Source organism: Poeciliopsis prolifica, unplaced genomic scaffold (genome assembly GCF_027474105.1).
Source record: "Poeciliopsis prolifica strain line A6 unplaced genomic scaffold, Auburn_PproV2 SCAFFOLD029, whole genome shotgun sequence".
NCBI lineage: Eukaryota > Metazoa > Chordata > Actinopteri > Cyprinodontiformes > Poeciliidae > Poeciliopsis > Poeciliopsis prolifica.
This window is the reverse complement of record NW_026562404.1, coordinates 3,260,498-3,282,657: the sequence shown is the minus strand read 5'-3', so window position 1 is coordinate 3,282,657 and position 22,160 is coordinate 3,260,498. Positions and strand designations below refer to the sequence as shown.

The window sequence follows — 22,160 nt, the reverse complement described above, 5'->3', positions numbered from 1 at the left end:
TGTGTGACCCCCACCTGTTGCTGCTCTCTTCAAGTCAGCTGCCTGAAAACAGATTGGCACACCTTTCCCCCGCTCAAGTGTCGGTGCCAAAGCTCGAACGGTGTCTCCCATTTCTGTTGTTAAGCTAATATTTTAAAACGGGCATGTCTGTTTCTCCAACTAGGATCAAACAGACCTGCCAGTTAATACCAGTATGATATGCTTTTGTTATTCTATAAAACTCAGAACAGCAAAAGGGTTATGATATTCTGTCTAACAATCACTGGAGAAATTAGCTCTATTCTGAACTTTTGCTGAAGTTGATCAAAATCATCATAATAAATAAGCACCATTGCTAACATCTTTCTAACTGCAATGATCAAAATACTATTTTAGCAGCAAGAAGAGTAGTTTCTGGTCTTTCAAGTAAAAGCAGTTTGACAATGTTAAATATTTTTGTATTGATACCATGATTGACATAAGCAAGGCTGTTTTCTTTACTCAAACCATTTGTTGCCAAATGTTTACCAATAAGAGTGTTAGAGCTTGTTAATGAGCAGTGTTACTTGGAACTGTTGATGTGTCGTTGTAATTTGGTTTATTTATATACACACGTAAATATATTCAAGTCAATATAAGTTCAATCACGGAAGCATTGGAAAAGAAGATTATTTTGTAGATTAATTTCCAAACTTCTTAATCATTTGTTTCTTCCTGATTAAAATCCAGTAGACAGGTACTAAAAATTAATTTAGCCTTGTTTCCATAGTTTCAAAAAGCGTTTGGTGCTTCGATGAAGCCAGTGTTTTCATGTAAAAAAAAAAAAAAAATTAAAAAGTGTTAAACTTGCTGATTTTGAAATATCAGCAAGCTTTTAACACCACTGCCTCATTTGGAGGATTTATGTAAACTCACAACTTTGTTTAAACAACAAAAGTTGTCGTCTTTCGGTAATGACTTTCTCTGTTGTGATGTTGAATCGTTGTGACTCTAACTCGTCCCCACTGCCACCACTCAGGCTCAAAGTGAAAAGTTGATGACAAGGGGTTGTAAGCTGATATTTCTTTCTTTCTTTTTTTTTTTTTCAAGCCTGTGTGTGCTATTTGTAGTGTGATACCATCTGTCTCTCTCCTTCTCTGTGGACCTAATTAGGCCAAGCTCCCAGAGCTGCAGCCTTTCCCCTCCCCTGGTGGCCAGGCAGTGACCGAGAATGAGGAGCTGGTCTGGATGCCAGGGGTCAACGACTGTGACCTTCTTATGTACCTCAGAGCTGCAAGGTGAGCCCGCAGAACAGAAATCCATTCTACCGCATAAGTCTGGAGCATCTAAGCTTCTACGTCTAGCTCACTAAAGTCATCCGCTGCGGGGTTTTAAGATGGATTAAAAGTGTCATTCCACGTCATCCTGCTATCGCAAAGCTGACATCTGAGAGCATTTGCATAATTTTATGTTAAAACATGCCTGCCTGACTAAATATCCATGAAAGTACAACATCTGTGATTTGTTACAGTTCATAATTGACATTGTAATGCTACTTATCGATGTTGGAGCTCATTAGTACGTCATCATGGGGGTGATGTAGCTTCACGTGTTTCTGGTGTTGAACTGCAGTATATTCAGTCTGCCACCATCAAGACAAAGCTGTGAAGATGTCACTTTACTACTTAAAATTTTTTATTCGGTTCACAATATTAGGGAATCATCACGATGATTGCAGTTAACAAGCATTTATGACACTTCCTTCTCATCTTTATGATTTAACCTCCGCTCTTCCTGTATCATCTGTATCAGATAATCTCATCGAAGGCAGGAAGATTATTATGAACCAACATTACCTGTAATATCATTACTTCCAGTCTATTTTGAGGCATCTTGTTCTATCGTCATGCATGGAATGTCCTCTATTAATACTGGTGAATTACAGTGTTGCACGTATTACACTTGTTGTTTAACTCTAGCTTATATAATTACCAGTTATGAACTCACACATATATATTTCTGTATGTAGGGATGCACATATCATATTAATATCACAATCTGATATTGATACCAATATGTACCGATACTATATTACCATTTTAGCACCTTGAAAACAAACGACCACACACTCCCCCACAATCCTTTGCTGCATCACTGTCACATGACCAAGCAAATATCACATGACCAACCTGCAGAAACAGATGGCAATAAAATGAAAATAAGCATAGGCTGTTTATGCCGGCCTAGTTTTATTCATCGGGCCAATACTGAAATGTTGAAAATTGACTAATATCGGGTGATTAGTACCAATATATTGTGCCTTCCTAGCTCTATGTGTCAATTTTGTTGTGGAAAAAAAACCCCCGAATTATTATGTTTGTAAAAACCTTTTTTCTCACTATTTTATTGGCTTAAAATCTGAACATAATGATTTTAAAGCTAAAGACCTGCAAAATTTGAACTGTTTTCTAATTGAAGACAGTCGGTACATTTATTTGGTTGCTCATTTTCGGTCTGTGTGGATTGGTCACAATCAAGGCCACTATATTTATTTGCTTTGCATTATGAAGAGTGAAATTCAAAGTTGAAGGCCAGACATGTTAAAGAATTATATATTTTTCTTTTACTCAGTCTAATTTATTATTTTTTGTTGTTGCTTTTTTAAATATTAAAACTATATATTGTTTGTTTGTCTGCAGGAGCATGGCTGCCTTTGCAGGGATGTGTGACGGAGGATCGACAGAAGATGGCTGTCTAGCCGCCTCTCGAGATGACACTACCTTAAACGCACTTAACACTGTAAGTTGTCATGCAGCAGCACTAAATGGTTGCACAATGAAAACCCCTTAGTTGCTGGAAGTATTTCTGCAGTCGTACCTGTGCAGTGATGAGGCCTCTGAGACAGCGGACACGCGCCCCGTTCTCCTGTCTGTGAACCCAACCTCAGAACCTACATAACACATTGCGCATAATGAGAGATTTGTCCGTCACATTGACAATGAATGCAGGGGAATCAAGCACAACAAAGAGATTAGAATCATCATAAACAGGGGATTTATATGCCGAGTCTATAAACTAGAAAATTAGCATAGCGAACAGGTCATTGTCTCTTGACCTTCTGCTGTATTTGCAATTCCAATGAGTAATGCTTGTTTGTTCTCAGAGGGAGAGCTCCGGCGCTGCCTGTTTCACCCAATTGAATGTGACAGTGCTTAAAGCTCCATCGCCTCTTTTCACTGTTGCTCCTCATCCCCAGACTGGTTTTCAGGTCTTGGCAGGCATTTCCTCTGATGCTGGAGGATTTGTACTGACAAGTCCAGTCACACCTAGATGTGGAATTTTTTTTCCTCTTATATCAAGTTCGCATGTGATTTGGTTGCAGCTCAAATATCCATCTGCAGGTTTCCTGGAACCTTGACACATTTTAGAGTCCTGCAATTACCATGTATTAGCCGGGTTTCCGTGACTAACAAAGTACTAACTAACAAAATGCTTGTGAAGTGGAAGAAACACGATGCACACTTTTGAATTTTTTTCACAAATAAAACTCTGAAAAGTATTGCATACATTTGTAATTGGTTCTCCTTCACCCTGATACTCCTGAAATCCAGTGCAAATGATGTACTCAGGAGAACGCCTTTGTTTGTTTCAATCTCAGTATGAATCCAGCTGTTCTGAGATTTGTTGGAGAATATTAGTGGATAAACAGACATTTAAAAAAAAATCACAGTAGACAGGTCAGGAAGAAAGTTAGGCTATAAAAACGTTCCACAAACTTTGACCATGCCATCTAAACGCACAGGTCACTTAGAGAAACAGCTGTGAGGCTCCTGGTGACTGGAGGAGCTGCAGAGATCCACAGCCAACTATAAAGAAGACAACCGTCAAGTTCTGTTTACGTTTTGCCACAAGCCATGTAGGAGATGCAAATGGTGTTTTGATCAAATAAAACCAGAATTGAACTTTTTGTTCTATGTGCGAAGCGCCATATTTTGTGCTAGAATAGCCTAGGCAAAGTGTAGGCGCAAAAACCAGTTTAGGGGGAATCCCTAACTTTAAAATGTTTGCAGAAAGTCTCCATCCAATCTAACCTGTTATGTAAAGAAGAAAGGACAAAAATGATAATCTAAAAAGTTTCAACTCAAAGAGGCTGATTGTTTTCAGATTTAGTAAAAAGACATAAATGCACCCTTTGCACTATTTGAAACGGTAATTGTAGCAAAGTCTAAAAGTATTTTTCTTTATTTTTGTGTATTTTGTTGCCCTGTTGATATAATTGTATGTCTTTTTTTTTTCTTTTTTTTGTGTGTGTGGTGTTTGTGTTCAGCTTCATGAGAGCAGCTACGATGCAGGCAAGGCTCTGCAGCGTCTGGTGAAGAAGCCGGTACCTAAACTGATAGAGAAGTGCTGGTCTGAGGATGAAGTGGTAAGAGAAGCTGTTTTTGTCAAAAAATAAATAAATTAATTAATTATTTAATTAATTAATGCAGATTCATCAAATGCCGCTGTTTTCTTTATCTATCCACTAATAATAGTATGATCAGGTCAGTGCAGCGTTTGTCTTTAGAGGGAGCTGTTGAGAGGTAACAGAGCTCTTGGCCCGGCCTCACGCGGCTTCAGTAAAATCGCTCTTTAGTTTCCCAGCTCCTCCGCAGCTTAAGAGCAGCTGCGTCCTGTTTATCACCCACAAAATAAATCTTTTTGCACGGAAGTCTGGAAAGGGAAAAGATTGGGGGCTGGTAATGTTAGCCTCCATTTGTATTTAGAAGTGAGCTTCACCGCAGCTGCCGGAGGGCTGGAATCAGAAAATGGCTGATCAAACACCACTTCATGGGTGGGAAGGAGGGAAATGAAAGCTCTGAATTACAGCATGTCAAACCGAATGAGCACTGCGGCTGTGGCTTTCATGCGTTTTGACACACTGGGCTGCGTGTTTGTATACCCACTGCTTTTTAAAGATAACGCCACTGCCTGAATCGGACTGTAGATCTCAGACGGTTCGGTCTCTAAGTTTATTCTTCTTTTAAATTTTGGTGTGTTTTTGTTGAATTCAGATGTTTTCTTGTTGCATTTTTGTTCTCCCTCGCGTGCTCACAAGTACTGGTAATGAGTACATGCGTCTCAATCACACATGACTGGTACATTTTAGTTAAGCAGGAGCTCTTTGTTGGACCATAATCAGATTATGGTACAACAACATTAAATCACCTCTGCTATTCTTTTGCGTGTTACTTATGAGTAATACCTGACAGCTGGCTTTATGAAGATGGTCTGAGCAAGAGGTCTTAGCCTCTATTCAACATTTGAAAGACAGGGGACCAAGCCATTCACGAAAGGCAGATATGCCTATATTTATAATATGAGAAGAAAACAAGCACCAGGTTAAAAGTCTTATCCGTCCTGCCGTCATATGTATAAACCGATGTAACAGCGAAGCGCAGACCAATCAGTCGACAGATTGGTTGGCCCTGATTTCTTTAATTTTGTGTGATCGGTCGATGCAATCTTAACCACAGATCTTGTCCACTTACTGCAAAGGTCTGAAGATCAGCCACTGTCCTATTTTCCGTGAGCTAGGACTGACTGACGGCTCAAGTTTAAATTTCTCATTTAGATTTGAGAGCACTAGCATGTGCAGGTAAAATAAGCTTGTAGTATTATGGTATTAGTCAATGTTTCTTTTTAAATAAATTAAGATTGGAACATTCAAGGTATATCGTGACTTCATAACACCTGAGAGTGTCAGATGTAAAGAAAAAAAGAAAAAATAATCGGCAAGTCGGGCTTTTTAAAGATCGGTGATCAGCCAAAAAACTACAATCAGTGCACCTCTACGATGGAGTTTTCAACTTACCCCTAAGATGTTTAACAAAGCCTCAGGCTTTAGTCAGTTATAACTACGTTTGCACTTTGAGTTTAGCATTTATAAAACAAGGGTCAGTATGTCACATTTAAAGTACGGTGAAAACTTGCAGCTACCAGGTGTCTGCTTGGAGTCCTGCTTGGCATCGTTCCCTCTTTTTGCACATCTTCACTGGAGATTCTTATGATAATCACGGTGCTGTAATAATATTTACAAATTTGCCTGTAAGAAAAAGAAATTCTTGATCGGATTTATAATGTAGTGAACTTTTTTTTCCATTTTCTGTTAATTATTCCGTGGAAGTAAACCAGGAAACTGTTTTTTTTTCCTCCCACTAAAAGATCAAACGGAGACACACTGGAATAATGATGCTCCATTTCTGTGTGGCTACACGTCGAATCACGCATGTCGAGACTCGTCTATTAATTCCTGTTTACGTATCCGTGTGTCTGCTCCGTTACGTAAGGGTAGCCGAGGAGTCGTCAGCGTGTCCAGAGTATTTTGGTTCCCGTGTGTTTGCGTCTGTTTCTGGAGGCACTCAGCCTATTGTTGGTGCGCCACCCGGCTGCGGACGCGGTATCTCGACACCGACCCGTCGAGGACGGGGCCCGCAGTGATCTGATCACCACTTGAGCCTTTTCAGCGCCGCAGCCTTGAAGGACAGGTGTAAATGTAGCCCCAACCTTGACGCACCGACAGAAGCCAAGTCCTGCTGCTCTTCATTTATTTATCAACACTCGCCCTGCCTCTCCTCCGCTCCTATCCCCCCTCCTGTCTCTCCTCCAGGACTGGGGTAATTATTTCTGCCTGCGCTTTTTCACCCCATCCGACGGTTTCAGATATGAATAAAAGTGACAGCGGGGCCACTGAAATGAGAGAATCAGCCTGTCTGCAGGGTCACTTGTCACCCTCCCTTCTTACGTCTTTTCCTTCTCCTAACCTACGTCTGCGAGCTTCCCTTTCCTGCAGGGTAACGTTTAAACCTGGTCTAAGCTCTGAATTCACTGTTAATGTATTTAATCTCACCGCACACGTAAAGATAGCTCATTTAAAAGTCCTTTTCAGACCACTCTGCAGAAACAAGCTCCTCTAGGAGCACTTTATTGGTCTCCTGCTTGGGAAGGAAACATTTTAGACAGTCGACCCCCTCAGCAGTTTGTTACTCTGATGTTATTGGAGCACCTTTTGACGAGCCGGAAACCCGTCACATTGTTTTTTTGCAGGTTGAACGACGACTTGTAGATTACACCAGACAAAACTCTCATGCATTATGAAATAGATAACATATAAAACTATGAATAATTCATCAGAAACATCAAGTGTGTAGCCTAACCCTCCCTGTTGCGTTTCTGCAGTGGGCTGTTAAAGCCAGAGTGCCATTTCATTTGGCCACAGTGAAAGAGCAGACAATGTAATCTGTTGCTGTGGTTGGATGGAAGCGGCTACTGACGGTCGGACGTGAAGCCAGTCGTCTGTTTTTAAGACGTTACCTCAGACCTCATCCTATTTATTATAGTTCATCTGCAGAACCCAGCAAGTCCAAAGCAGGAACAGAGAGCACATTAAATGAAACACAAACAGGTTGTCTCTGGTTATATGTTGCTATTACATCCTTGCAGCGACGTTGCAAAAAGGAAATGATGTTTTACCTCCAAACAAAGTTCTACCTGCTCATCTGTGCTCACTATGCATGAAACCACAGCTGGTTACCGTGTCGCTCTGCACAACGTCTGATTTTGTTTTTAGTCTTTAAAAGGAAAAGAACTGTAATGACATCCATTTCGGTTCTAGTTTATAGCTAGCCTCAACCTGTATTATAGTATAAGCGTCACATAAAGTGGAAAATCCAGTTCTGCTCACATTTATTTTGTGATCAATAAAAATGTAAATCCTTAACAAACATCACTTTGAAAGATATATATACTAAAAGCAGATTTTTCTCTAAAATTATGCATAAAGATGTGACCAGTGTGAGAGTTCTTTACTTTGCCCAAGGCATCCTACTTTTTTAATTGGTATAAAACATAAAAGGTTTTCACAACTGTTTTGTTTTTTAACATTTACAGAATCAATAATAGCCATGCCCTCCACGGCTCGTATTTTAGTGAGAATAGGAACAACTGTTGAAAGAAGAACCATGAAAGTATCATTTAAGGTTTCCTACAACCAGCTGCTCTGGTCCAGATGAGACCAAATGAAACTTATTGACCTATGTGCAAAGCAGGGGATATGTTACAAAAAAAAGTAACAATTCATTCAGCCCTGAACACAGCATCCTCATATTTAAGGATAGTGGTAACAGCATCATGCTGTCTGAATATTTGTGTAGATGCTATTTACAAGAACTGTTTTGTACTAACCTGATTAAAAATGCATCCCAAAACACTTGCCGCTGTAACTGCGGCTGAACAGAGTTCTGTAAGTTGATTCAGGGGAGCTGAATACAAATGTTTTGTCTTTATACTATTTTTTTCCAAACATTCATTCCACTCTCTCTCTCTCTCTTATTCTTAAATCCCACTAAAACCATTGAAAGTTGTGATCAAGTTGACACCAACACTTTCTGCAAGACCCAAAGTATTTACACAAACCGAATCTTTTTGCTCCTGGAAACCAACCCTGAGGCTCGTCACCTGTGGCAGCCGTCTCTGGCACTTGTTACCAAGTGGTGCTAACCTTGCGTCGGCCAACAGGAGGTGCCATACAAACAATCGGAAGCAAGCAGCTGCAGTCTCGCTGTGTGCCACCCCGTCGGAGACGCAGGCTGATCTATGACTGCTGCAGGGCGGGAGGTCTATTTCTCAGCCAGCTGCACTGTGCCGCGGCTTATCTCCGGCTGTGTCCATGGCTGATGGATGACTGCACTGAGGTGCCGGGGTGGAGGGAAGAGGGTGGGCATAAAAAAAAACAGAGAGGATGGACCAGCAGCCCCCCAGTGGTAGAAAACAAGCATTCACACAGCAGCAAAAACACACAGCAAAAAAACCTGCCCGGCATCTCTGCTCAGATCAGTGTGTTCTTTTGCATTCACAGTACAGTGCCAGCAGAGTTTTTCTTTTTTGGGTGTTTTGTAACTAAGTAGCAGGCAGGATGGGTGTGTACTGGAATTTCCTGTCACCTTTTGTGTCAGTGCATGCTAGAGAAAAGCAGAGGTTGTTACTTTGCTTTCCAAAGGTCGTGTTGTGAGGGCTGCCACATTTGTTATGGGGTAAATATAAACCGTTTACACTTGGTCTGCTGGACGAACCTTGGGTCTACAGAGAGCCATCTTTCTTTTAGACTCGTACCAAAAGGCCAGGCCTCCCTAAACATCTGCACAGCTTTTTACAGATCTAAACATAGATCTTTTTGTGTGTCTATGCAAAGAGGATGTGGGTAGTAAAGTGTCTGTCAGTGTGGTTATTCCTAGTCAAGCGTGTTGTGATTTCCTCCCTTTTACACCGTGGCTAATCTTACTACAAGCTTGACTCTTGATGGAAGAAAGTGTTTGTTTTTTTTTTCTCTTTATTTTTGGCTCTTTTACTGAGTGTCAGCCCTTTGGGTTTGCACACAGCAGGCTCGGTAAAAGGTCATCTTTTAACAACAAGTCAAGTATAATGACTCCATATTGAGTGAAAGTAGCTTTGTTTTTCGTCCGGCGGCCCTGCGTCACTGTTTTCGGGGAATGACATTTAGTGGGAATTATGCTCCATGCGTGAGCCCGCCCTCTGTTTGTCGTCATCGCGATACCATCTGTGTGCCTGTGTCTACATTATCTTAACCAGTTTTACAACTCCAAACAATCGGCCTTCGAGCAGGACGCACGTTTACACAATGGGCCATTGAAATATCCCCCCTCTTTTTTTTGTTTTTTTCTGCTTCTCGTCCTCCTTTCATACGTCGCCTCTCGAGCCTCACAATGGTGCACTGTTCGGCTCTGAAGGGAAACTTGGGGAGGGTAAAAAAAAAGCGCCAGCTCTCTGGAACACGCTCAGAGAGAGAAGCCTGTTGTTTCTGCACAGCGGATGGCCATTTGGTAGCACTTCCACCCAGCGAAAACCCCCCTCGCCTCCCACCCTCGTTTCTCCCGTCTCTCGGAGCCCCTCCTCTGCCTTTGTTCCCTAGCAACCGAGGGCTGGAGCAGTCGGAGCAGGGGCAGAACGATTCAGGGAGCAGATTGGCGGATGATTTATTAGCTGGGCTGGAGAGCAGTGAGCCTAGGCAGCTGAAATGGAGCCTTAAACTGGAGCCGACATGTAGAGAGGAGGGAGGGAGCCGGCGAGAAAAAGAAAACTGAAGAGAGGGGGGGGGGCACACATGAAGCGCAGCTATTAAGATATGATTGGTTCGACTGGGTAAAAAGTACAGTTATGGGACATAATTAAGATGACCTGATTAGGTCAGACTACACGAGCAGGTCTAATTGATTTTCAGTATAAAAGCTTTACTGGCTTGTGTAACGATTTATTGAAAGAGACATGGAAATGTCTGATCCTCGCAAAAAAAAATATATATATATTATCTTATAACATTCGAAGGTTTTGTGTGTCGTCTCCACTCGTGACCTGAATGTTTCGCTTAACACCAAATCGGATGAACTAGAATGAAACAAGATTGGATTTTAGCAATGTCTTTTAAAAATTTTACAATGCACACAAATCAAGTTAAAGTTTCACATACCACAACTGTTTTTCCAAGGCTTTGTAATATTTGTAGAATAACCCAGTGCAGCATGGGCGGTTCTAGACAGGGATAGCAGGGGCCAGGGCCCCTGTAGAATTGGTCCCGTTACCTGTACTGAAGAAATAAAGCTAAATCAAGTTCTTATGGGACATAAATTGTAACTATTTGGTCCCTTGGAACAATTACATTTTTACAGTCACAGTTTTACTGTGATGCACCTTTTGCTTCAGCCATTTTAAGATATGGTCACAGTTTTTGTTGGCTAGAACAGGTATTTATAACCTGTAGTTCTGGAGTCAGAAGTAGCTCTTGGACTTAATATATTAAACAATGTACTATTACCTTGGTTTTGTTTCATTTGGGAAATTTGGTGTAAAACTGCCTCTGTAGTTACAGTTCAATTTGTCCAAGTATTGCATTTTTCATTCTTGTCTGATTTTAAGGCCCAAATGTCAGAAACGCATTAGAACCACTTGTTTTTTGAAGGGAAAAAAAAGGTTTTTAGTGTCGACAAATGTAGTTCATATTTTTTTTCAAAGCAAATTAAATGTTGGCATAGAAATGATCCAATGCAGTCTTGGCTTATTGAAAATATATCTTGCACAGCTCTTTCCATTTGGTCTTGTCAGAAGCTATAAACCAGGTGTTACATTCACCTGGTTAGTAACTAGTGGTTTAGAAGTCAAGGTACTCTCGCTATCACTGGTTTAGATTTTTAGCTGAACCCGAGTGTTTCCTCAAGGCTTGAACAGTCTGAAGGATTTTGGTTTGTGAAGTAGAGGTGATGACATGCAACCTAGACTAAATAAAAGCAGAAGCCCTTTATTTAAGTACTGGAAGGAAGTGACAAAATAGATACCACTGTTGGTGTGTTTAGTGACAAACATTTAGTAGTGTATAGTGTTCTTAGCATGTAATTTTATGTGCAGTTTAGGTTTTAAGTTGCACATAAGCAACTCGAGTACAGTCCAAATAAATAAGAAATGGCCCTTTAGTGATGCAAAGACTTTCAAGCAGATGTCAATGTTTGCATTGTTTGCAGCAACAGAAGCAATAATGTTTAATCACTGCAACTATTTTACATTTTGATATACAGGTAGTTACTTTTCAGACATATTTTTAAGTTATGTGAAATGGCATCGTATTTTATTACCAGTAGAAAGCTATTAAGCACATGCTAACGTTAGCATCAGTAGTGGCTAGGTCTTAGCAAGTTGTAGTTTCTGTGTTTGTGTTGACATCAGGTGTGTCCAAATTCAGGTCCTTCATCCTTTGAGAATTCGGCAGCTGGTCAGCATCAGTCTTAAAACTGCATCATAGTTGTGACACAATTGACTAAAAAAAACTATGAATTTAACCCTTTTGTTTACAGTGAATAATAAGCAGCGGAACATATGCCAACATATTCATCATTACTTGCAGTCGATCGGTTCATCCCGTTTCTTTTTAACGTGTGTTCAGTGTTTTCAGTCAGCCTGATTGTTTTTTCTTTTTCTTATTAAATTCAATAGGTCTGTCTATTAGCAGTTAGGGGGAAATATAAGAACTACTTTCCATCTTAATTGTAGATCAAACTTTCTAAGGTGGTCAGAAAATGCTGTGCCATTTTGATCTCATTTATAAAGCGAACGCTTAAATATTTTAGGCTTTATTATTGATCCTCTGGATCTCTGTTGTGTCTGGGTGCAGTTGGTGACGATCCAAATGGTCATCTGCACTTTGACCTCTTGAAGTGGCTGGAGACACTCTGTTACAGATTGCTCCATCTACTGGCTGATCAAGTCCTCCGTCATCAGCGTGATAATGAAAATGACCTGATGTCCCAAGAGACTGATGTGACGGGCCTTTTTTTGTTTGTTTGTTTGTTTTAGATGTCAGCAGAACACACGTTGCCTCTAATCAGTCCTTTTAGAGTTTGACTGTTTAGACTGGTGTCGTTTTGGCTGAGCAGTAATTTAGCTACGCCCTAAAACTGAGAGCGGTGTTTGTGTTAATATCTGACTTCAAATGCAAGTGTTTTGCACCTCCTGGTTACTCTGAGCTCTTCTCCGGTGCACGTCTGTATTTTCACCCCCCCATCTGGGAAACGGTTGTGTTTTGCAGCTGGCTGTTTTTACTTCAGTAAATTTGGCCTTTGTTCCACACCAAAGCTGGATATGTAAACAATCTGCGGTTACATAACTCACTGTGCTGGAAAGTGAACTTCATTAGAGGCTCCGTGTCTGGTTTTACTTCCCACTCATTTTTCCCTTCCACATCATGTCCAGGAGCCTTTTCCTCCCAAACTGTGTCAGCCTTGCCTGCTTTTCCTCCCCTCTCTGGCTCCCAGCTGGTTTTACCTCCGTGCATGCTCACCCTAAGCTGCAAATCCATTTAAAGGAGCGGCGCGGGCTCCCGTTAAAGAGGCAGTTTTATTGATTTGCCGTTAGCAGACAGTTGTCTTGTGTTTTCCTCTGGTGGGTAAAGATCATGCGCCTTGCCGATTTCGATGGGGGCAGAAACGAGCTGAAGGGAGCGCGGCGCCCGCCAGGAGTCCACTTCGGGTTTTCCAGCCTGCCGCAAACCAGCGGCTCTCTTGCAGAAAGATCACATGTAAAGCCTTCCCCTTTGTAGTGGAGGAGCACAGAGTGACAAGCTATTTCTTTCTTGTTAAGGGGGGGAAAAAAAGAATCGCCGTGCTCTCGGAGACCTTGTGGATTTGTCCCCTGATTTATTTGCTCTTGCTCTCCTTCTACCTGCGGCCGGACGCGCAGGGTCGTGCGGCGCTCCCCCTGCGGACTTTCCCCCCCGCTTTTTGCCGGAGTTACTTGGTCGGAGACGCTTGGCTGAGATCACTGAGGAACGGGGCTTGCCTCTGGAGCAAGAAAGTAAATCTGTTGGTCGTCTGCTTCGCTGCTTGTGAATGTGTTTTTTTCCTCGGCCGACGCTTTTTATGGCTCGCAGTCTGTTGGCTCTTAAAGGAGAACGAGTGCGCTTTGGGTAGTTTGGATTTCTGTTTTTGTTTCTGCTCACGTATGCTTTTATTATTATTATTATTATTATTATTATTATTATTATTATTATTATTGCAGATTAGAGGCGATGTCACGAACCGCTTCTGACTATTTGTGTTGATCCGAAAGACTTTTAAAAAATCAGTGGCGTTTTCTTGGTTTCTCAACTCCCCAAGTTCAGGTTTCGACATTGAACTTTCCCTTTCGAGAGGAACAAGCCGCGCACATTGTGAACGCGTCTCCATCCGCCAGTGTTTTGGAGAAGTGCGTTTTAACGCCAGGTTCACGTCAGGAGTCTCTCCCTGCCTCTGCCAGTCGTTTCCTCTCGTTTTGTTGCCCTGACATGGCTGTGTTTGCTCCGGAGGTTTCTCAAACACACATCAAACCTCCGCAACCACAGACTAGAGAAACGAAAAACCTTTTTCTTTTTTTTTTCTTTTTCTCTTTTTTTTCTCCCCCCTTCCTTGTTGTTGTGGTACTGAGCAGTAACTTCTTGCAGCCGCAGTTTAGCTGACTTCACATATACTAACTTGTCTTTTCTCTCTCTCTCTCTCTCTCTCTCTCTCTCTCTCTTTTTCTCTCTCTCTCTGAAAAATTGCAGAAGCGCTTCATTAAAGGGCTGAGACAGTTTGGGAAAAACTTCTTCAGGATCCGAAAAGAGCTGCTGCCCAACAAAGAAACGGTAAGATGGGTTTATTTTTGTTTGTTTGTTTTTTTGTGCAGCTTGTACTTTCCTGGAGTTTGCTCGTTTTAAATACAGATGCACAGAAAACGAGGTGCGCTCTCGGGAACATCTTCGGAGGTATATTTTGAGCACCGCTGCTTTCCAACTACAGGCCTTGTTTTGTAATTACTAAGACCTGCATTAACAGACTTGGTGGGACAGGAAACATAAAATTTAAAATCTGCTTCAAAGACGAGACGTGATTGCTGCTGGTAAAGTCGCAGCACACCGGAGCCCGATCGTCCTGCATGTGAGCTGTGAACTGTAACAGTTCAGGGTCAAACTTTACATTATCAGTGTGTCAAAGTTGCAAAAAAAAAAAAAAAAAAAAAGGGGGGGGGGGGGGCAACAAACCCCTGAAACATGAATAAATGAGATTTGTTTTTAACTTTCCGAACACTTGAGGCTCAGTGGAGGCGGTGGTTTTATCCTGTAGCTGAGCCTTTTCCATGTCACTGCCAGCGCTTTTGATTTGTGGAGGCAGTTATTTAATCTTTCTCACACTCTGTAATTGTGTTATTTGCATGCACTGTGCAGCCCGGGGTGTTGCTGTTGCAATATTTCCCTCCGCTGCGTTTGAGTGAACGCAAACGTCACTGTGGTAATCGTCGCTGAACAACTGTGTTTGACCTCTGTCAAAGTGCAAAAAAAAAAAAATCCCAAAAAGATCAAATCCCGGACCAGATAATGATTAACGACTGCCAACTTTTATTGACTGGAAATTATGACAAAAGCAAAACACTGTTCTGACTTTGCTCCTGTTTGCTGAAATTTAATATTGATTACAAAGCAACCCGCTGCCAAACAAAATGCAAAGTTTCCGCTCGACTACAGGAGAAATTTAGAGCAGCATTCTGCGTTTTCCTGCAGAAGAAAGCTTCACACCTTTGAGTTATCTGCTGGATGACTCTCTCTGAGAAGCCTCGAATCAGAGAACCTTGCAGACCTTGTTTTGTGCGGCTGCTCCCGCTGGAAGTGTGCCGGCACAATGCTGACACAGACATCAAAGCGACAAAACCTAAATTGTTTGTCATGCTTCTCATCTGCTTCATTTCCTCGTCTGCTGCAGGGCGGGGGTACAGCAGACCTCTCTGTCAAACACACAGACTTTCACACACTCAGGAACTCCTCGGTGCTTCTGTGGCACAGTTTCTTTTTTATTTCTGAAAACCTATTTGAAAAGTTGACGTCTGATTTAGGCGTGGACCGGTTTCTAGTAAGAAGCTGTGCTTCACATTCATGAGAATTGTTCTTTATATCGAAAATGTTTCCAATCAATTAGATTTGTATATATATATTTTTTTTTTGGTAGCAAGTGTTTAAGCCAGCTGATTGGCAGTGAGCAGCAACAGGTGGAGGAGGGGCAGCACTTTGTTGCAAAGAAAGCTGCAGTCATGAAGGCGTTTTTGTTTTAACAACAATTTTGCGTTGAAGAATATTAGCAACTCTGTGTCCTGAATGAGAAATGCTGGAGTAATGAGTTTGATCCAGTTGGCTAAAAGAGGCGTCCTAGAACTTTTCAGGAGTTCACAAGGAAGGTTTTGTTGTTTCAAAATATTTCTAGGAGAGAAACTTTAACAGATGGAGCTTCTTTCAAGAGAAAATTACAGTTGCGCAGCTGATTGCAGGCTTGCTACCTGAGCAGATAGCCTGCCTAACTGACCAGCTAGTGTCAGCTTGTTGTACTTTGGGTACTTTATAAAACCAAAAAGGAAGAATATTTATTTATGTAATATTACTCGATAAGTAGTTTGATGACTTGTGTCAACATAAAATATATTGATGATATTTTCACTTGGTTATTCCAGCATAAAAATCTTAAGCTGAATCCTTTTATTCTTTAATAGTCATTCCAGTTATTTTTAGTTTCATTTTTTAATATGTGGCTGGTTGATTGGCTATAGAGGCGATATTAACGCAGTCGAACCTGGAGGGGGAGTTTTACTTGGCAGGTAATAGACATTACCTCTTGCCTGCCATCACAAAGCGGAGAGAGAGATTGATTTTCCTCCTGCATACGAAAAATAAACTGGCCTGTAAACACTTGAAGGGACGGCTGTCGTAACATGTGAAGAATGGCTATAGCTTGTTTTAGATGCGAAAAATGCCTGGCTTTGCTACATGGAGGATTTAAAACGTTACATGATTTCAGTTATTGTGCGCCAATTCCTCAAGGAACGCTGCGTTTAATATCTGCCTGTCACTGCAGAAGGATGATATGGATTTCTGTTGGCCTGATCTCGTGTTTTTCCTCATATTTTGTTTCATAAATAGAGCAGTATGTCTCACATGCCTGCTCACTCCTGCTCTAAATCCTGGCGCGTAGTGCGGAGCTCAAAGCCCTCGGGCAGATATCCAGGGCCACAGAGGTCCGGCACAGAGTGTCTGCCCCTCGCTGCTGCTCTTTGCTCGTATTAGCCGCGCCGCCCCTGAAGCAGCAACGGCTCGAACAGCCAGTGCCAGGGGTAAGCGCCCGGCTCTGTGTAAACACACCAGGCCTGACTAACAGTGAGGAATGCCTTGTATAAAGTCACAGCAAGGCCCAGCGGGGGGAAGTGGGTGTGCCGTCTGACCGTCTGCAGCTCGCTGTGCTGCCACCATTTCCTTCACTCCTGAGAGGACGTCACGGAGCACGAGCCCGCCGAGTCCACTGTTTGAACAGCTCAAACGTGCTAAAATGGCAGATTAGAGATAAACTCTGCGGCTGATAGTTTTTTTTTTTTTTTTTTACTGGAGAGATTTTCAGGAAAAATGTTGTTTGGGGATGGAGGGCAGGAGGGAGGGGGGGTCAACAGACTGTATTTGCTAAACAGAGCTGTATCAGCTTTAGCTTTGTTTGCAGTGTGGCTCAACACAGAAATGGACAGGCCAAAACTTCCAGAGATTAAAGAGGGGGAAAAAACAATCATACACACAAAGACATATAAATGAATTATTTAGTCTTCCAGGACACAAAAACACATCTTTAACCTTACTATTTTATGACAGATAAAACAATTTTCAGTGCTCAGTCACTGGTTTCTTTTCATCTCACAGAAATTGGAAAGTTAAATACGCTTCACTGAACAAAAATACTATTACAATAACATCTCATGCTTGAAACTGTGCTCAGTTTTTCTTTGTCCTGAGAGATTTTAAACGGCATGAAAGCAAAAGTAATTTATTAACTTGATACACGCATAAGTGTATTATAATGTTTATTTATAGACCGTAAACCTGATGAGCAAGAGAGCAGAGAGCAACTATAATCTAATAAACCCAGTGAAGTAGCATAAAATGTTTACAAGCTTAGAGCAAAAGCTGCATGTTTGTATATTTATCAACTAGTTCTTTTGTATTATTGTTTGTGCTGTGTGTGGTCGGTGCTGCTGAGGAAAGAAGACTCCAGTTGAAGATGGCCAATGGTTGGAAAATATTTTCAAGTCTGTTTTGTTTACTCTCTATTTTTTAGATTTTGGTTCTCAAAGATAAATCAGAGCCAACAGAAGGCGGTCCAAGCTTCACAAGAAACTAAAATCAGGAGTGGAACACAAACATTTGCTTTAGTCCATTTGTTCGTGGCGTCACCCAGTGGCAGCAGCAGATGAACATTAGCGCCCCCACAAATTGAATCAACAAGACCTATCAAAACCGAGAGACGCAAGTTAGATGCAAGTTGAAAAAAATGCTTCCAACACAAAGATCCGCAGCAGAACCAAATAAAATGTCCTCCAACTTAAGTTTTTGGTGTATATCAAAGTTTTTGTTGTATATCAAATAAACACTTGTTTGTGTTTATTTGATATAAACCACAAACCCACACATATTTTAAGTAACATGATGCTGAATATTAAATCTGAAAGTTATTTAAACCGTGTTTTATTACTCTTACCATTGTTTTTTTCTCTCCAGTTTTACAAAAATACAAAATTATGAACCTAACATAATTATTTTTACTTTAAAGGGAGTAAAACCAGAATAAATCTGTTCATTTTATGGTAAAGAATTGTGTTTCTTACTTTGTCACCTACCAGGTTTTTAAAAGAAACCCATAAAGCTGTGCAAACCAACAACTGGTAAAGCCACAATCAGATTAAAAGCAACTAAAAAGCACTTTTGGTTCCTACAGCACAGGAAGGTGATTGAATTAGCATCCGCTAGTTTATCTTTACATCTTTCAGCGTGTATTATTAGCATTCAGAAACGTTGGCATAATGACCTCGTCTGTGCTCGTGATCTTTATAATTTTTTTTTTTCCTCGTCCTGATTTTTCGCGCTCAGATCAACCAGAAGGTGACGTGCAGAGCCTCTCTCGTTTCCTCTTGTTTCTGTGTGTAAAAGCGGCGCGCTGTCCCCTCCAGCTGCTGTCATCTGCAAGACGGCCAACAGGAGAGCACTGCTCTCGACACAACCTCGCAGCAGATGTTTGCCCTGGTACAATCTGTACAAACGTCAAATTGATTAAATTGCCTTGTCCTTAGCCCAGCAGTCCCAACCTCGGGGGGATAGGTGTGATTATAAATATTTAGGTTAAAACATTAATTAAAGCTGCTGCAAAATTACGGCGGCCTGGTTGGGTTTGACAGCAGATGAGAGGACAGGATCGGTGTTTGGTAAATGGGTTAGCGTGTTTAGGTAGTAACATTGCTGTCAGCTGAGATAAACCCAACCAGCACATATTGATGATCTTTTAAAAGGCGGCTGGCAGCTCGGCACAGCTGAATATAGGCAGATTAATAGACGACGCTCGCTGTGTAATTGAGTCTTTGGTAGGCTACGTGTTGTGTGGGTTTTGCAGACTGGCTTATCAGCAGAACACACCGGACCGAGCTGCCTGTGCGAAGGCGCTGTTGCCTTCCACTCTGCTCTCACTGGGAAAAGCGCTTACAGCAGGAAAAAACACGAGTGCTGATTCTTCATCCTGTGCATCCCTGACCTGTGAAAGCCGAGCTCATTCAGTCGCCCTGTAACAGAAAGGCGCTGCGCAGCATGGCCGCCGCCGCAGCGGCGCTGCATGTGGAAACTGTCTAACCAGTTTCCACATGCAGAGATCCTCCTCCATGCTCGACCTCATCGAGTTGCTTTATTTAGACTTTTTAATGACTAAAGGCTGTTTGTGTCTGATTCTACAGATAATTAGCCTCTAAATAAAAGTAATTCTTTATTGCCAAGACATAGACAATTTAAAGAGCAGTTAAACAATTTTGCAGAAGTTAACCCAAAGCCACCACATTTCATAAGGTTCTGAAATTGCATCAAAGTACATGCTGCTGGTTGATGCCAACAGTGGTCGTGAAGTCATTGTGTTGATCCATTTTTTTGGCTTCCACCTGTGACACATCGAAACATTTCTCAACATTTCACACATTTTCAGTTTCTCTTAATTAATCTGTTTGATGATTGCTAGCTAAAATTTCAAATCAGATTTTTCTTGTTGTTTTGTGTTTTGCTTTAAATACAGGTAACTTAGTGGTTTTTACTTATTTGACTTTATTTCGTTAAGATAGAAATCAAGGTTTAGGGCATAAAAAGGGAAAAACTGAACTCTTTGTTGTATTCAAAACTCAGAAAACCTGTTGCACATCTTTTTCTTTTTTTGTGCATTGTCCTAAGAATAAACAGAAACCCGAATTAGCAGGTCAGACTTTTAGAGAACCAGACATTGGTGCAAGCCATAAAAAGGCTGATCTGTTTCTCTCCACTAAAATGTTTCTGTAATCACCTCGGAGTTGAATTCTTGCCTCCTCGACTCTGTAAGCACGCAGCACGGTTCCTCCTACATTAGCAGTCAGCTCAAAGGTGATGGAAGTCAGCGCGCCCGCCAAATGAAACGCTGCACGGCTGCTATAGCTGTTGAGGAATTCAAGGTCCATGGGTCAAGCGCATGTATAATAAACCGCGGTTTGATTTAGTTTAGAAATACTTCCCCCTAACCTGCCTGAAATGAATCAGGAAGCAATCTGCCCTCCTCCATGTGAAGGCTGAGGAGGAAACGGGAGGAGCTCCGCTTCACGCTGCTCTAATGGATGTTTACACAACTCACCGCCATCCAGCAGAGCCCAGAAACGACATCCCAGTGCTCTCCGTTCCCTCATACCGCCTGAAATATTTATCACGCATTTTTACTTGCTGAATTAGCCTCAGCAAGTAAAACCGCTCAGGTTCGGCCTTGATCGTTTATTGTAATCCACTGCTGTCTCGTTCCTCCTTCTCGTCTCTTCCCGGCTTCGGGCTCGGCCCTCCCCCTCGTCGCCTCTTCCCCCGAACACTTCTCCTTTCCCTGCCAGCAACAGCCTTAACCGTTTGGCTTTACGTCAAAGCAGGGGCCTTTTGTGGCTCTGTCACAAATCTGCCAGGAAAAACAGAAACCATCTGTCCGGACCTGGGCCTGAGAGCGGATGAGGGTGTAAACACACGAGTTTAGCCCTCGCCCTCTGCCCTGCCAACGCACACTGGACCACCTAGGCCAGCGCAGGATCACGGACTCCAGCTCCTCCACAAGTCCTACCAGCAATTAGGCTGCAGCTGAAATGATTGCAATAGCTAATTATTGCAATAATTTTGTTTAAATCGTGTAACTTGTTGACCTCAGTTTCTGCATCACGAAACGTATTGTAATGCTAGTTGTAGAAAGCTGTTTTGTGTATTTATAATGAACTTGGTCTGTATGTTTTATCTATAAAATATTGCCTTGTTTGCACCCTTATAAGAACATCTATTTGACATGGAAGAAAAACATCTTAATGTTTAATCGAGGAACGTAGTTTTGGTTCATTGACGACAGCTCCTGATCTGTTTTATATCGGTTATAGCCCGCAGCACATGGCTAATTAGCATATCAGTACATCTGCGCTTTGCTGAAGCCATTTCAGACTCGCTGCGTTGAGATTAATTATGTCAGATGTTCTAGATAGCAGCACATGAATTCAACATGTGTTAACTCATCAGGAATATAAAACCAGTGAAATATGGTCCAACTGGTGAAGACTGCGACGCAGCGGCAGGTTTTTGTTTTACTGCAAATCCCAAGGTTGAAATCTGTGTTTTATGGAACAAAACGGCGCCATTTAATGCCAGTACACAGCCGTTATTCAGACTTGCTGTTTGAATACACAATTGGAGCCGTTTGTCTGTTTTGCCTGTTACTCTGACCAATGACTTGAATTTTTTTGTAGACAACAAAGAAAAATCTACATGTGGAAATCCCCAATTTGAAGAATGTGTTGAGAAATATATTACGGGTAGTCATAAATTGATTCCTGGTAGAGATGTGGAGAACCTGAAAGAAAATCTCTGATGTATAATAATACAAATACTGAAATATCGTATTTTTTGTGTATCGAGTAGGCTACTATTAAACTTTCAGCCTCTGCCTCTCATGGACCATGCCAAAGCACTCTTGGAAATCTGTGCTATTGCCACTGAGAGGGACCGGAAATGTCCGGGTCCACAAGTTGAATGATGGCAGCTGACCGAATGCAACAAGAGAGGCATGTGAGCTGCAGAGTAAGAATAAATAAGTGCTTCAAATTTTCAAATGAAGTAGTTCATGTTAAAAATGTTTTAGAAAATGTCATAGATGGCCATTCCTGAGTTCAAGAAAACATTTTCCTACTAATGTCGGAGAAATTGTACAATTTGAAAGCCTAGGCCCGCTTCCTGGCCATCCCGGAACTTTGATAAAATGTTTTAGCACATGGTCTCCAACTTTAAATCTATTTCACACTCTTGTATTTGTGTGCAGCTTCCTATTTTAAGTGGCAATAACTGCCCTGGAAGCTCTGAGTGTCGTGATAAGAGGGGTAAGCCCTTTGCTTGTCGGATAATCCAGCAGCCAGAAAGCTCCTGCCGGTGGAAGCGGTCTAAAAGGCCTTATAATGCTGAGCTTATGTTGTCACTATCTCATGTTCTGCAGAGCAGCAACAGCAAGGTCTGTGCCGTTGTACTGCGACTCTGCAGAGTCTGAGAAAATTATTAAGCG

The 22,160-nt window shown here is 41.7% G+C and overlaps 1 protein-coding gene across 5 annotated transcripts in view; it reads left to right on the top strand.

The window, feature by feature from the left end:
* rerea (arginine-glutamic acid dipeptide (RE) repeats a) overlaps positions 1-22,160 on the top strand; it is a 169,542-nt gene that overhangs the window by 130,340 nt on the left and 17,042 nt on the right. For all 5 annotated transcript variants that reach the window (XM_055049881.1, XM_055049882.1, XM_055049880.1 and 2 more), the window contains 4 exons: positions 1,132-1,256; positions 2,658-2,757; positions 4,286-4,384; positions 14,078-14,158. In XM_055049881.1, the coding sequence (XP_054905856.1) occupies positions 1,132-1,256; positions 2,658-2,757; positions 4,286-4,384; positions 14,078-14,158 (405 nt within the window). The remainder of the gene's footprint in view (positions 1-1,131; positions 1,257-2,657; positions 2,758-4,285; positions 4,385-14,077; positions 14,159-22,160) is intronic.